The sequence below is a fragment of the Nicotiana tabacum genome, chromosome 15, assembly GCF_000715075.1.
Source record: "Nicotiana tabacum cultivar K326 chromosome 15, ASM71507v2, whole genome shotgun sequence".
In the NCBI taxonomy this organism is placed as follows: Eukaryota; Viridiplantae; Streptophyta; class Magnoliopsida; order Solanales; family Solanaceae; genus Nicotiana; species Nicotiana tabacum.
Genome location: NC_134094.1, coordinates 37,285,137 through 37,300,282, shown reverse-complemented (window position 1 = coordinate 37,300,282; position 15,146 = coordinate 37,285,137). Strand labels below are relative to the sequence as shown.

At 40.9% G+C, this 15,146-nt stretch overlaps 1 protein-coding gene across 1 annotated transcript; it reads right to left on the bottom strand.

The window, feature by feature from the left end:
• Positions 1-7,917: 7,917 nt before the first annotated feature.
• LOC142169581 (uncharacterized) lies at positions 7,918-14,832 on the bottom strand. Its single transcript, XM_075231462.1, has 6 exons — positions 14,653-14,832; positions 10,422-10,845; positions 10,065-10,341; positions 9,786-9,863; positions 8,946-9,197; positions 7,918-8,068 (listed from the first exon to the last, which is right to left on the bottom strand). Exons 1-6 carry the CDS (start codon positions 14,830-14,832, stop codon positions 7,918-7,920), a joined length of 1,362 nt encoding a protein of 453 aa, XP_075087563.1.
• Between the last annotated feature and the right edge of the window lie 314 nt (positions 14,833-15,146).

Genomic DNA, 15,146 nt, shown 5'->3' with positions numbered 1-15,146 from the left:
CACAATCCGGACACTCTCCTATGTCAAGAATTACCCAACGGAGCTAACAGAACCATAAAATTTTAAGTCCAAGTTTGTTTACACATAAGTCGACATCTGGTCGCCTTTTCCAACTTACGCTTTCAATTAAGAGACTATGTGTCTCAATTCACTCTGAATTCTCTCCGGACCCGAACCAACTTACCCGATAAGTCATAAAACAACAATGAAGCACAAAAATGAGCAGAAAAAGGGGAATGAGGCTACAACTCTCGAAACGACTGGCTGGATCATTACATCCTCCCCCTCTTAAACAAACGTTAGTCCCCGAATGGGTCTAGAAATATATCCGGAGTCTCAAATAGGCATAGATATATGCTCTGTATCTCTCGATCGGTCTCCAAAGTAGCCTCCTCAACGAGTTGGCCTCTGCACTGCACCTTCACTGAAGCTATATCCTTTGACCTCAACTTCCAAACCTGTCGACCCAGAATAGCCACCGGCTCCACATCATAAGTTAAATCACCATTCAACTGTACCATGCGGAAATCCAATACATGAGACGGGTTGCCAACATACTTTCGGAGCATGGAAACATGAAATAGTTGACGCACACTCGACAAGCTAGATGGCAAGGCAAGCTTGTAAGCCACCTCCCCAATCCTATAAAGTACCTCAAACGGCCCAAAGAATTGAGGGCTCAACTTGCCCTTCTTCCCGAACCGCATAACACCCTTCATGGTTAAAACCTTTAGTAGAACCTTCTCCCCAACCATGTAAGACACGTCACAGACATTCCTACAAGCATAGCTCTTCTGTCTAGACTACGCCATGCGAAGCCGCTCCTGAATCAATTTAACCTTGTCTAGTGCATCTTGAACTAGTCTGTACCCAATAGTCTAGCCTCACCGGAGTCAAGCCAACCCACTGGATATCTACACTGCCTCCCATACAAATCCTTATACGGGGCCATCTGGATGCTCGACTGATAACTATTGTTGTAAGCAAACTCCATGAGTGGCAGAAACTGGTCCCTTAAACTCCCAAAATCAATGACACACGCACGTAGCATATCCTCTAATATCTGAATAGTGCGCTCGGACTGCCCGTCCGTCTGAGGGTCAAATGTTGTACTCAACTCCACCTGAGTGCCCAACTCTCGCTGCACGGCTCTCCAAAACTATGATGTAAATTGCGTGCCTCTATCTGAAATGATGGAAATCGGCACACCGTGAAGGCAGACAATTTCTCAGATGTAAGTATCATCCAGCCACTCTGAAGAATAAGTGGTGCCTACTGGAATGAAGTGCGCGGACTTGGTCAGCCGATCCACAATCACCCAAATAGCATCAAACTTCCTCGAAGTCCGTGGGAGCCCAACTACGAAATCCATGGTGATCCGCTCCCACTTCCACTCTGGAATCTCTATCCTCTGAAGCAAGCCACTCGGTCTTTGATGCTCATATTTTACCTGCTGGCAGTTAAGGCACTGAGCTACAAACCCCACTATGTCCGTCTTCATCATCCTCCACCAATAGTCCTGGTACATCTTCGTGGCACCCGGATGAATGGAATACCGTGAAATATGGGCCTCCTCAAGAATCAACTCACGTAGCCCATCCACATTCGGCACACAAATCCGATCCTGCATCCTCAATACCCCATCATCCTCAATAGTCACATCTCTAGCATCACCGTGCTGAACCATGTCCTTGCGGACAAACAAATGAGGAATATGATACTAGCGCTCTCTGATGCGATCAAATAAGGAAGAACGAGAAACCACACAAGCGAGAGCCCGATTGGGCTCTGAAATATCCAATATCACGAACCGGTTGGCCAAATCTTGAACATCAACTACAAGAGGTCTCTCACCAACGGGAAGAAAAGCAAGACTACCCATACTCACCGCCTTCCAACTCAAGGCATCCGCCACCACATTGGCCTTCCCTGGATGATACAGAATAGTGATGTCATAGTCATTTAGCAGCTCCAACCATCTCCGCTGCCTTAGATTGATATCCTTCTATTTGAACAAGTGTTGGAGGCTCCGATGATCCGTAAACACCTCAAAGACACACCGTAGAGATAATGACTCCAAATCTTAAATGCATGAACGATGGCAGCTAGCTCCAAATCATGAACAAGGTAGTTCTTCTCATGAGGCTTCAACTGGCGCGAAGCATAAGTAATCACTCTACCCTCCTGCATCAACACACACCCAATGCCGATCCGAGAAGCATCACAATACAGTGTATAAGAGCCTGAAACTGACGGCAAAACTAGAACTGGAAATGTGGTTAAGGCAGTCTTGAGCTTCTGAAAGCTATCCTCACACTCATCCGTCCACCAGAAAGGAGCACCCTTTTGGGTCAATTTGGTCAAGGGTGATGCAATAGATGAGAAACCGTCCACAAAGCGACAATAATAACCAGCCAAGCCAAGAAAGCTCCGAATCTCCGTAGCTAAGGACAGCCTGGGCCAACTCTGAACTGCCTCTATCTTTTTCAGATCTACCTGAATTCCCTCACTGGACACCGCGGGTCCCAAGAATGCCACTGAGCTGAGCCAAAACTCACACTTGGAGAACTTGGCATAAATCTTATCCTCCCTCAACCCCTATAACACAACCCTCAAATGTTAGGCATGCTCCTCTTGACTACGAGAGTACACCAGGATACCGTCAATGACACAATAACAAACGAGTCAAGATAATGTTGAAATACAATGTTCATCAGATGCATGAATGTTGCTGAGGCCTTGGTTATCCCAAAGGACATCACAAGGAACTCATAATGGCCATAATGGGTCCTGAAAGATGTCTTACGAATATCCGAGTCCCGAATCTTCAACTGGTGATACCCAGACCTCAAATCAATCTTGGAGAACACCCTCGCTCCCTGAAGCTGGTCAAATAGGTCATCAATGCGTGACAAAGGATACTTGTTCTTGATTGTGACCTTGTTCAACTGCCTATAATCGATGCACATTCTCATAGTACCATCCTTCTTCTTCACAAATAGAACATGTGCCCCCCAAGGTGACGCACTAGGCCTAATAAACCCCTTATCAAGGAGTTACTAAAGCTGCTCCTTCAGATCCTTCAACTCAGCTGGAGCCATACGGTACGGAGGAATAGAAATGGGCTAAGTGCCCGGCACCAAGTCAATGCCAAAGTCAATGTCCCTGTCGGGTGGCATGCCCAGCAGGTCTGCAGGAAACACATCCGTGAAATCTCACACCACCGGAACAAAATCAATAGCAGGGGTCTCTGTACTAACATCCCTCACAAAGGCCAAATAAGATAGACAACCCTTCTCAACCATTCGCTAAGCCTTCAAGTATGAAATCACTCTACTGGGAACGTAGTCTAGAGAGCCTTGCCACTCAATTTGTTGCAACCCCGACATAGCCAATGTCACGGTTATAGCATGGAAATCCAGAACAACATGACATGGGGAAAACCAGTCCATACCCAAGATCACATCGAAATCAACCATACGACTGTAACAAGAGGCCAACTCTAGTCTCAAATCCCCCAATAGTCACTACACATGAGCGGTATACCCGGTCCACAACAATAGTATCTCCTACCGGTGTAGATATATGAACAAATGAAACTAGAGACTCACGGGGCGTATCCATATAATGGGAAAAGTACGATGACACGTATGAATAGGTGGAACAAGGGTCAAATAATACAGAGGCATCCATGTGGCAGAGTGAGACAATACACATGGTCACTGCATCGGAAGCAATGCATCTGGTCTGGCGGGAAGAGCATAGAATCGGGCCTGACCGCCACCTGATAGGCCTCCCCCTCTAGGGCGACCTCTAGTTGACTAGGCCCCACCTTGAGCTGGCTACGCGGGTGGTGAAGTAACTGGTGTTGAAGCCATAGTCTGACTCCTCTACTAAGCTGGACCTCCCATAAGGGGGGAGGGGTACAATATCTCCTAATATGGACAAACTCTCCACACTCATAGCAACTCCCCGGTGCTGGTGGTGGAGACTAGAGGGAGCCCCGAGCACCGGGATAACTGGTAGAAGGACCTAGCATAGACGAGCCCTGACCCGATGGAGCATGGGTCAAACTCTAAGATGGAAGGGCATTGAGAGATAAGTGACCCTACTGATAACTATGTGAACCATGGCCAGATGGTGCAGTACGGTAAATTGGGCGAACCGTCTGAGCATGCCTATGAGGACGACCCCTGCCGTGGTAGAACTGACACCCAGAAGGAGCACCGTTGAATCCACCCTGTCCCCGAGACCTCTTGGCCTCCCTCTCAATCCGCTCCTGGCTATGGACTATAAGCAACCGCAGCTGAAATGTGAGGCCATCACTGAACCTCTTGATCCTCTCCCTATCGGTGGGAATCAACCAGACTACATATTGGGGCAATTCAGAAAACCTCATCTCATACTACGTCACAGACATATAACCCTGATGAATCTTCTCAAACTGCTTGCGCAGCTCCTCTCTGTGGGACTGAAGCACGAATTTCTCCTTGGCATCAGCAAAAAGTTAGTCTAATTCAGCATGTAAGAGCATATAAGGTGAAGCATATTATTAGTCTATAGTTATCTAATTTAGCATGCAAGAGCAAAAGTAAGTGATTGTCTTAACAGTACAACCTATAACTGAAATAGTAGTCCCAAAAGAAGCAAAAAGAAATTATTTTAAACAACCATGCATCAACGGCGCTGAAAGTAGGTAAGAGTATTGCAGATAGCCTCTTTGAGGCGTTCAAAGCTTGCATTAACTGTGACTGAGATTCCATCAATCCTGTCGCGCACCACCTTAAAAGCCTTTATTGCATTCTCTGTTGTCTTGAGAATCTGCAACCTTATCTTGGACACATCAGAGCCTGTCTCCTTTGACACTCCATGGACATCTTCAATTGTGCTTTGCATAGAGGTTAGAGAATCCTTGATGACAATCAATTTGTCATTGGTGGAGGTTAACTTTTCCAAGAGATCGGGATCACCTGCACTGGTGAGAGACATATAGGCTTTTGCTTTTGAGTCTGTAGGATCATTCCTGACTTCACCACCTTGCTTCTTTACCCAAGTCCCTTTCACAACAATGTAACCCATTCTAGCAAATGCTCTGGAGTTATATGACTTAGTAACAGTGACATAGGGATATTTGGCAAGACATATGTTGTGGGCTTCTAATAGATGGGTAATGACCATACCATAGGGAAGCCTCATAGGATCATCGACACTCTCTATTATGAAATTGATGACCTAAGAAGACAGTTTGACCTTATGCTTAGTTAGAAGACAGTACACTAGGAAGGTATCATATTGGGAAAAGGTAAAGAAGGATCATGTTCTTGGGAGAAGAGTGGTTGCCACAATATATGCTAGGACGCTAGTTTCGAAACAGATATCACTAGGTCCTAATTGACTGGGAAGGGATTTAGAGGGTGACTCAGTTATACACCTTTTTGCTTGATCAAAAGAAATCTCAAAATTCTCAGGCCAGGTATTCTTAAACAACATATAGAAACCATAAACACTTACACTGAAAAATAGAGTCAAACAGAGTAAAATCCAACATAATGCGCTTGCCAAGAACTAAGAACTCTAATCTGTCAAGTTTGTTAAAGCGAAGATTAGCATAGAACATTTTAACAAGGGATTCGTATACCTTTGGAGGATGCAAGCAAAGAAAGTTTTTCCACCTCTTGAAGTCGAAGAGTTCCTTGACCTTGCAGTTGACGCTCTCCATGGCACTTAGATCAATGACTCTGCCATAGGTTATAGGTTTGTCTTTGAAGGCTATGAAGGAGTCCCCGTTGGGTGTGTCCCAAATATTGAGGTCTGATTTGAGAGAACATGAGAGGTCAATTTTGGGCTTTTTGGGTGTGAAGGTTTCAGGGATATCTTCCATAGGTCGTTTCCCTAGGGCTTTTTCATTGAGGCTACGCGCATCATCTGAGAGGTCCTGAGAAGAGGCAAAATCCTCAAAGTGGTCTGATCCTAGATTGACTGGTTCAGGGGGTTGAGAAGAGGGTTTTGCTCGGGAACGAGTGCTTTTGCGGGTTGAGGCAAAAGGATTTTTGGAATTGTTCCCCATTTTAGGGTTGAGAACAAAGATTTGGAGATACAAACAATGTGCGGGAATTTTGTGGATGAAACTAGACTTAAAACGGTGAAAACTGACGGTTGAGTACAGAAGGAAAGGGTGTCAGTGATTCGACGCGATTGTTGACTACCCTCTGAAAAGTTATTGAGAAGACGTGAAAAAGGAAAAGTAAGAGACACATAATTAATGCTACTTACACACATAAGGAAACACACATATTAAGAGATGACAAAATAAAAATTATCACAAAGGTCCTAAAATTTTGAATTAATAGGAATAATGCCAAGAGAGTCTCGTAATGCATAAAATATGTCCTCAAGCAAGGGTTTTGTAAAAATACCCGCCAATTGATCAATAGAACTTATAAACAATAATTCTATGTTTCATTTAAGGACATGGACTCTAATCAAATGATGCTTTATATCTATAGGCTTAGCTCTAGTATGATGCACAGGATTTTTAGATAAACATATAACACTAGAATTATCACAAAATATTTGAATAGGTTTAAAGGATAATTCATAGTGACCCAATTGATGTGACATCGAGAGTAATTGAGCACAACATTGTCCAATTGCAATGTATTATTCTTCAGTTGTAGAAAGAGCTACTGATCCCTATTTCTTACTGTTCGAGAAAATTAATGCCTTTCACAGTAATTGACAAGTTTCACTTGTACTTTTCCTGTCTTCTTTGTCACCTGCAAGATCAGCATTTGAAAATCCTTCAAGTTTTAAATTGTTAGAATGTGGATACCATAGTCCATAAGAAGTGGTTCTAATAAGATAGCGAATTATTCGCTTTACTGCCATTAAGTGTGACTCCTTAGGAGCTGACTGAAACCTGGCACATTTACAAATACTAAATATGATATCTGGTCGATTAGCGGTTAGGTATAATAAATATCCAATCATTCCATGATACGTAGTCTCGTCCACTGAGTTTCCCTTTTCATCCTTGTCTAGACTTATAGAGGGACTCATATGAGTTCCAATTGCTTTGGCATTGCTCATTCCAAACTTTTGAATTAGTTCCTTTGTATATTTGGTATGGCATATGAATATGCCATCTTCTGATTGATGAATTTGGGGTCCAAGAAAAAATATGAGTTCTCCCATCATACTCATTTCGAACTCACTCTGCATGAGATTTGATAAATCCTTGCACAAAAGAAGATTAGTGCTACCAAAAATAATATCATCTACGTAGATCTGGATAATGAGATTACCTTCAGTAGATCTTTTGATGATTAAAGTAATATATATCTACCTTACGGAACCTATGATCAGCTATGAAGGAACTCAGTCTTTCATACCAAGCTCAAGGGGCTTGCTTGAATCCATAGCGAGCTTTAGTGTGCTACCGGAGCAAATGTTTCATCCTAGTCGACTTCTTCCTGCTGTGATTAGCCTTAAGCTACTAATCTGGATTTATTTCTGACTACCTTTCCATTTTCATTTAACTTGTTTCTGAACACATATTTGGTTCCAAGAACAATAGCATTTGCTGGCTTAGGTACCAGTTCCCAGACTTGATTCATGTCGAATTGATCAAGTTCATCCTGCATAGCTTGTACCCAGCTTGAGTATTTTAAGGCTTCATCAATATTCTTTTGCTCGATTTGAGAAATAAGTGCAATGTTTGCCTTTTTCTTGAGGGCTCCCATGATTTTCATTCCTTCATTTTGATCCCATATGATAAACTTCTGATTCTGGTTCACTTCTCCATTCATTTGGCCGTGTTCCAACTACTGGAGTAGTTGACTCCTTTTGTGGTTTAATATGGTTACTAACAGGTTCACTAGTCGACTCTGTGACTATGGTTGTACTATCAGTCGACTTCTATGACTTGTTTGTCTGTGATGCTTCTTGACCGATATCTTCATTACCTGCAATGATTCCTTTCTCGGCCATAGTTTTATTGTCATCAAATATAACATGCACTAATTCTTCTTCAGATAAAGTACATTTGTTGTAAACTCTAAAAGATCTACTGTTAATAGAATAATTGAGAAAAATACCTTCATCACTCCTTGGATCAAACTTTCCAAGGCTATCCTTACCATTGTTGTGTATCAAAACATTTACTTCCGAACGGATAAAAGTAGCCTATATTAGGCCTTTTACCTTTCCATAGTTCATATGGAGTCTTCTTCCGGATGGGTCTTATGAGACATCTATTGAGGATGTGACATGTTGTGCTTACTGTTTCTGCCCAAAAATAATTTGGCCATGAATGTTCTAATATCATTGTTCTGGCCATATCTTGCAGAGTTCTATTCTTGCGTTCAACTACCCCATTCTGTTGGGGTGATCTTGGAGCTGAAAAATTATGAGTATATCCTTGATCATTGCTGAATTCTTCAAAGGTTCTACTTTCAAATTCTCCCTCATGGTCACTTTGTATGGTTGAGATGAGGTACCCCTTTTCTCTTTCAATTGTTTTGCATAAAATCTCAAAATATTTCAAATCTTCATCTTTATGAGATAAGAAAATTACCCATGTAAAGTGTGAGTAATCATCAACAATAACAAAAGCATATCGTTTACCTCCAATGCTAGCAGTTCTAGTAGGTCCAAACAAGTCCATGTGAAGTAATTGTAGGGGTTTGGTTGTGGACACAATGTCTTTGGGTTTGAAAGAGTTTCTGGTTTGTTTGCCAAGCTGGCATGCATCACATACAAGATTTCAAGAAAAAATGAGTTTGGGAAGGCCAATAACTAGATCATGTTTGGAGAGTTTTTCAATTAAATGCATGCTTGCATGGCGAACTTTTTTATCCCATAGCCATGGATCATCATATATGGATTCCAAATAAATATGATCATCTAGGTTTTCAATGCCGTCTAGAATGTATACATTTTCATACCTTTTTCCTAGCAGAATGATTTTACCTGACTCATCTTCAATGGCACACCCTGCTTTTTTGAATTTAACTTCATATCCAGAACCACATAGTTGACTTATGCTCAAGAGATTATAGTTGAGTCCATCCACAAGGCATATTTCTGTAATATCACAGTTATTGCTCAATGGAACTGTGCCGGTACCAATGATCTTTTCTTTTGAATCATCACCAAATTTGACATTTCCTCCATTTATTTTTGTGACTTTGTTTGATCTGATATTTGTCACCCGTCATGTGAATGGAACATGCACTATCAAAATACCATTTCCCTTTACTAATCTTTCTATGGTGTTCCTGCAAAATAGAATTATCACATTCTTTTAGGTTCCCATGCTTGCTTGGTCCTTGTTGGTTAGTTCTACTAGGATCAGGGCTGTTTTTGAATTTCCAAATCCATCCTGAAATATAAGATTTATGAAATCTATAGAAAGAATATTTATGCCCAACCTTGTTACAGTAATGGCACACATTGATTGATCCAGGTTTTGATCTACCACTGGTGTCAGTATTTGTGGACTTAGTTCTAACAAGTCTTTTCCCAGTTTAATTGTAAGTCGCTTGGTTAGACTTGATAGAACTGTGATTGGTGGATTTTCTCATGCCATTAAGTTGCAAATGCAATTCCTAAATCTCATCTTGAAGAACTTCTCTTTCAATTTCACAGACTTCAAGTTTGAGTTTGCGGTCCTTCTTTTTCCTATTGAGTCTCTTTAATTCATTTAACATATTTTGAGACTCTTTTAGGGTAAGATAAAAAATATCCCACAATTCGTTACATCTATCACAGTTATAGGGTCTTACCTCAGTTGTTTCACCTCGTGCCATGAAGCAATTTTCAGTATCTTCTTTGCAGTCATCGTCTGATACATCTTCATCAGTCTAGCAACCAGAATATTTGTTCATATCACTTTCCAAAATAGTCATGAAACACAAGTTTGCTATTTCTTCATGTTCTGAGGTATCTTCATCGCTCCAGCTTTCGATTGATTTGTTTTTATTGAACCCTATGGAGACTTTTCTTTTAAGATCCGGGCATTTAGCTTGAACATGGACATACCTTCTATATTCAAAACATTTTACATCATTTTTGTCTTGTTCATTGTATTGTCTGGTTCTTCTAGATGAAATCCTTCCCTTTTTTTGTTTATGTATCTTCTCATCAATCCATTCATATTTCTCGAAACCATGGCAATTTCTTCTTTAAGAGCTTCTGCGTCATCATCAATATCGTTCTCAGATCCTTCAGTTGTAGTTTTGAAGGCAACTATTTTTTTCTTCTCTTGCTGACGCTTTTTCTTGAGATGTGTTTTCTCAAATGCTATGAGATCTCCACGTAGTTCATCATATGACAATTTTTCTAATCATGAGATTCAAGTGCAACTACTTTTGTCTGTCATGTGGTAGGCAAAATTCTTAGGATTTTTTTAACCTGCTCACCACTTGAATAAGGTCTACCAAAGACTTTCAAATCGCTAATGATTTTGCTGAATCGTGCAAATATTTTTTCTTCAATGGATTCACCTTCATTCATGTGGAAGAGTTCATAATCGTGAACCAACAGGTTTATTCGTGTTTCTTTCACTTTTCTAGTTCCATCATAGGTAACTTCTAGTTTGTCCAACATTTCCTTGGAGGTATCACAACTTGAAATTTTCTCATATTCTTCTCCACTTATAGCATTATAGAGCAAGTTTTGTGCCTTAGCGTTAACTTGAACAACAACCATTTGCTCGTCAGAGTAGTCATCTATATATTTAGGATCAACGGGTGGTTGTCCTGCAGCTGGAAGTGGATAGTTTCCCTTTTTGATAATACGCCATACTTTGACATCATAGGACTTTGCATATATTTCCATGCGCACCTTCCAATGAGAGAAGTGATGTGCATGGAAATATGGTGACCTTACTTACGATGTCTCTTCTTGAAAGAGTGATCCAATAGTTACTTGGTTTGACATGATCTTTTATCACTAGCTATTAAGCAAAATATAAATATGTGAGACCTGCTATAATACCAATTGAAAGTACAAGAGAGGGGTGAATTGTCAATATTTCTTTTTGTATACTAAGTAGTTGACTAGTTTACCAATTAGTTTATTGATAGTAAAAACAGAATATAACTGAAAGTAGAAGTAAAATGCAGGAATTAAAGACATCCAGATTTTTATACTGGTTCGGATTCAATGTGAATCCTACTCCAGTCCCCTTTGGTTGCAAGGGTGTTCTCTCTTCAAAGCTGTTTGAATAATTTCGTACAATTGTATTGATGTTATCTCCGAACACCAACTCACTTTTGAATCTAAGTACGCTCGTGATATTTTTGATACAATGCCTTACCGATGTTTTTATCTCTTTCTTCACTCTACTGATTACACAGTAAACTTTACTAATATTATAATGCTTGTTTAAAATAGAACAAAGAGTAAGAAGTTGGTATGATCAAAGTATAATAATATAAATTATACACACACACATACACACACACACACACACACACACACACATATATATATATATATATATATAAAAACTGTGAGGCTTTCTTGTCTCTTGATTGACGTGAATCTTGAGATATTGCAAACACAAGGGAGTTGATCCTTGAAAGGAATCGTAGAGTGATTCTTTCCAAGAATAAGATGTTACTTCTGTTGATTTGCCTCAACTTGTGGTCTTGATTGGACTTTTCCTTTGCTAAGCAGGTCTTTCCGTTATTTGATAAATCAAATCAGATCCCTTGATTCTGGATTTTAACTGTCTTCCTTTGATGGAGGATGTTATGCAAATGAATCAGGTAAGTAACCACGGAAATTGCAAGTATAGATAAAATGCAAAATCCAAGTAGACATTGCCAGATTTTTCTCAACAATTATATATCCGTACCAAACCTCTGATCAATTTTCTCAAATCCGCATGTACACCATCAAGAGATAAACATGAGAGGGTGACCCTAGGGGGATGGATCCATATCCACATGCTGCACAGATATCTCATGTGCTAATAATATCAACCGCACAGACAACTCATGTGCTATACGGACAACTCACGTGTAAATAATATAAATATCTGGATCCACACGGACGAATCACGTGATCTATGGATAACTCACGTGCCAATAATCACAATCCGCTCGGCATGGACACATGCTACCAGTTGAGCTCATAACACACATGGAGAAAATATATGAGAATACATGTACATGATCAATGATTATCAAGATTCATATTCCTGGACTAGTATAAATAACATGCTATAGTGTAGGCATATGTAATGTGTGCTATCACAGCTAGAACATACAATTTCATCATCAATTAGCAGTTTATCGAGTTCAATTGGGAGAATAAACTCAACAATCTCAGATGTGGTACAAATAACTCACAGAGGGGTACAAATAGGAGAACCATCATAGCTTGAAGCTTAACAATCCATTCAAGGCATGTCATAGCCTAAACACTACCTCGAGCATGAAAATAGTAACCTGGTGCATGCAATGGGCTCAACCCCACACATACGCGCCACTCATAACACGTAGCTTTCACAAATAATTTATGCAATAATTGCCTCAACCAAGTTTAGGTAAGATACTTACCTCAAGCAAGCCAAATCACTCATGTAACAAGCCCTTCCCGCGTGTATCAACCTCCGGATGACCCGAATCTGCCTAAATTAACTTAATATAATCAATAAAAGTCATAGGAATTGAATCCAAATGATAAAGCTAAGATTTTTAATCAAAATCAAAAAGTCAACCCAAAACGTCAACCACGGGCTTGCACCGCGGAACCCGACCAAACTCATAAATTCTGAATACTCATTCGATTACGAGTCCAACCATATAAATTTCATCTAATTCCAACTTCAAATCGATATTCAAATCCTCAATTTACACTTTACGAAAGTTTTTACTGAAATCCTCTATTTCTCCAATTCAAATAACCAATTAAATAATAAAAACAAAGATAGAATCATGAATAATGGACAAATCCGAGTCAAAAACACTTACCCTGATCCAAATCATGAAAATCCCTTCCACAATTGCTCAAAACTGAGCTTTACAACTCAAAATATGCTAAAATGAATCAAGCCCTCAAAATAAAGTACTATATAGTCTGCCTAGGTATTATACATCGCGATCGCGGGACATACGTCGCGATCGCGAAGAACAAATAATCATTGCCCTCAAAATAGCCTACGTGAATGCGAGGACTTAGTCGCGAACGCAATGCTTACCAATCCTGCCACGTCGCGAACGTAGGCTCCACTACGCGATAGCGTAAGCTTAAAGCCTGATGCCCGAGCTGAACATCTATTCTATGCGAACGTGTGACCTTACTCGTGATCGCACTGACCTAAGCCTCTCAAAGCTTCAAGAATGCGATCTCATTATCACGAACGCGATGAACAAATTTGCCCTGCCAGCAAAATGCCTTCCGCGATCGCGACATCTTCTTCGCGATCGCGAAGAAGGAAATCTGAACCTCAAAAGCAACAGTCCAACAATGAAGAAATCGGTCCGAAAACCATCCGGAACACACCCGAGGCACCTGGGACCCTGTCCAATCACACAACCTGTCCCAAAATACAATACGAACTTACTCGAAGCCTAAAATCACATCAAACAACACCAAAACCATGAATCGCACCTCAATTCGAGCCTAATGTAAGTAATGAACTTTTAACTTCTAAAACTCATGTCGAACCATATCAAACAAACTTCGTATGACCTCAAATTTTACACACTAGACCCAAATGACACAACTGGTCTATTCTATCTCCCGCAACCAAAATTCAAACCCGATATCAACAAAGTCAACTCTCGGTCAAACCTCTTAACCTTCCGAACCTTCAACTTTCCGATTTTCGCCAAAAAGTCTCAAACTAACCTACAGACCTCCAAATCAATATCCGGACATAAGCCTAAGTCCAAAATCACCATACGAAACTATTGGAACCATCAGAACTCCGTTCTGGAGCTTTCTACACTAAAGACAAACTTCGGTCAACTCTTCCAACTTAAGCCTTCAACTTTAGGACTAAGTGTCCCAATTCACTCCACAATATTTTCGAAACCAAATCAACTACCTCGACAAGTCATAAAACCACAAATGAACATAAAAGAGGCAATAAATAGGGGAACAAGACTACAATACACAAAATGACCAGTCGAGTCGTTACATTCTCCCCCTCTTAAATAAACGTTCGACCTCGAACGAGTCTAGAATCATACCTAGAGTCTCAAATAGGTGTGGATATCTGCTCCGCATCTCCCGCTTAGTCTCCCAAGTAGCCTCCTCGACCAGCTGACTTCTCCAACAAAATTTAACTGATGCTATAATCTTCGACCTCAACTTTCGAACCTACTGGTCCAAAATGGCCATCGGCTCCGCATCATAAGTCAAATCCCTATCTAGCTGTACCGTGCTGAAGTCCAAAATATTTGACGGATTACTATAATACTTCCGGAGCATAGAAACATGAAACACTAGGTGAACACCTGGTAGACTAGGTGGCAAGGCAAGTCTATAGGCTACCTCTCCCACTCTCTCAAGCACCTCAAAAGGACCAATATACCGAGGGCTCAACTTGCCATTCCTCCCAAACCTTATCACACACTTCATGGGCAAAACTCTGAGCAAAACCTTCTCACCCGTCATATATGCAACATCACGAACCTTTCTATCAGCATAACGCTTTTTCCTGGACTGTGTTGTGAGGAGCTGCTCCTCGACCACCTTCACCTTCTCCAAGGCATCATGGACTAGATCAGTGCCCAACAAACTAGAGTCCCCAGGCTCAAACCAACCGACTGGAAACTGACATCTTCTCCCATAAAAGGCCTCATAAGAAGCCATCTGGATACTCGACTGAAAGCTATTATTGTAGGCGAACTGTACTAATGGAAAAAATGGATCCCATGAACCTCCGAAATCCATAACACAGGCACATAAAATATCGTCCAAGATCTGAATGGTGCGCTCGGATTTCCCGTCTGTCGGGGGTTGAAATACTGTACTCAACTTGACCCATGTGCCCAACTCTTGTTGTATTGCTCTCCAAAACTGCGATGTGAACTTCGTGGCTTGATCAGAAATGATATAAATGGGCACTCCGTGAAGGCGAACAATATCATGAATGTAAATCTGAGCCAGTCGCTCTGAAAAATAGG

Bases quoted from the DNA above. Each gene is read 5' to 3' on its own strand.
- LOC142169581 (XM_075231462.1), bottom strand. From the start codon at position 14,832: ATGGCTTCTTATGAGGCCTTTTATGGGAGAAGATGTCAGTTTCCAGTC. The intron at 10,846-14,652 runs GTTCGTGATGTT...TCTCATTGGAAG, and splicing joins AGCGTTATGCTGATAGAAAG to GTGCGCATGGAAATATATGC. The intron at 8,069-8,945 runs GTATGAAAATGT...TTCTATTAACAG, and splicing joins ATCATTCTGCTAGGAAAAAG to TAGATCTTTTAGAGTTTACA.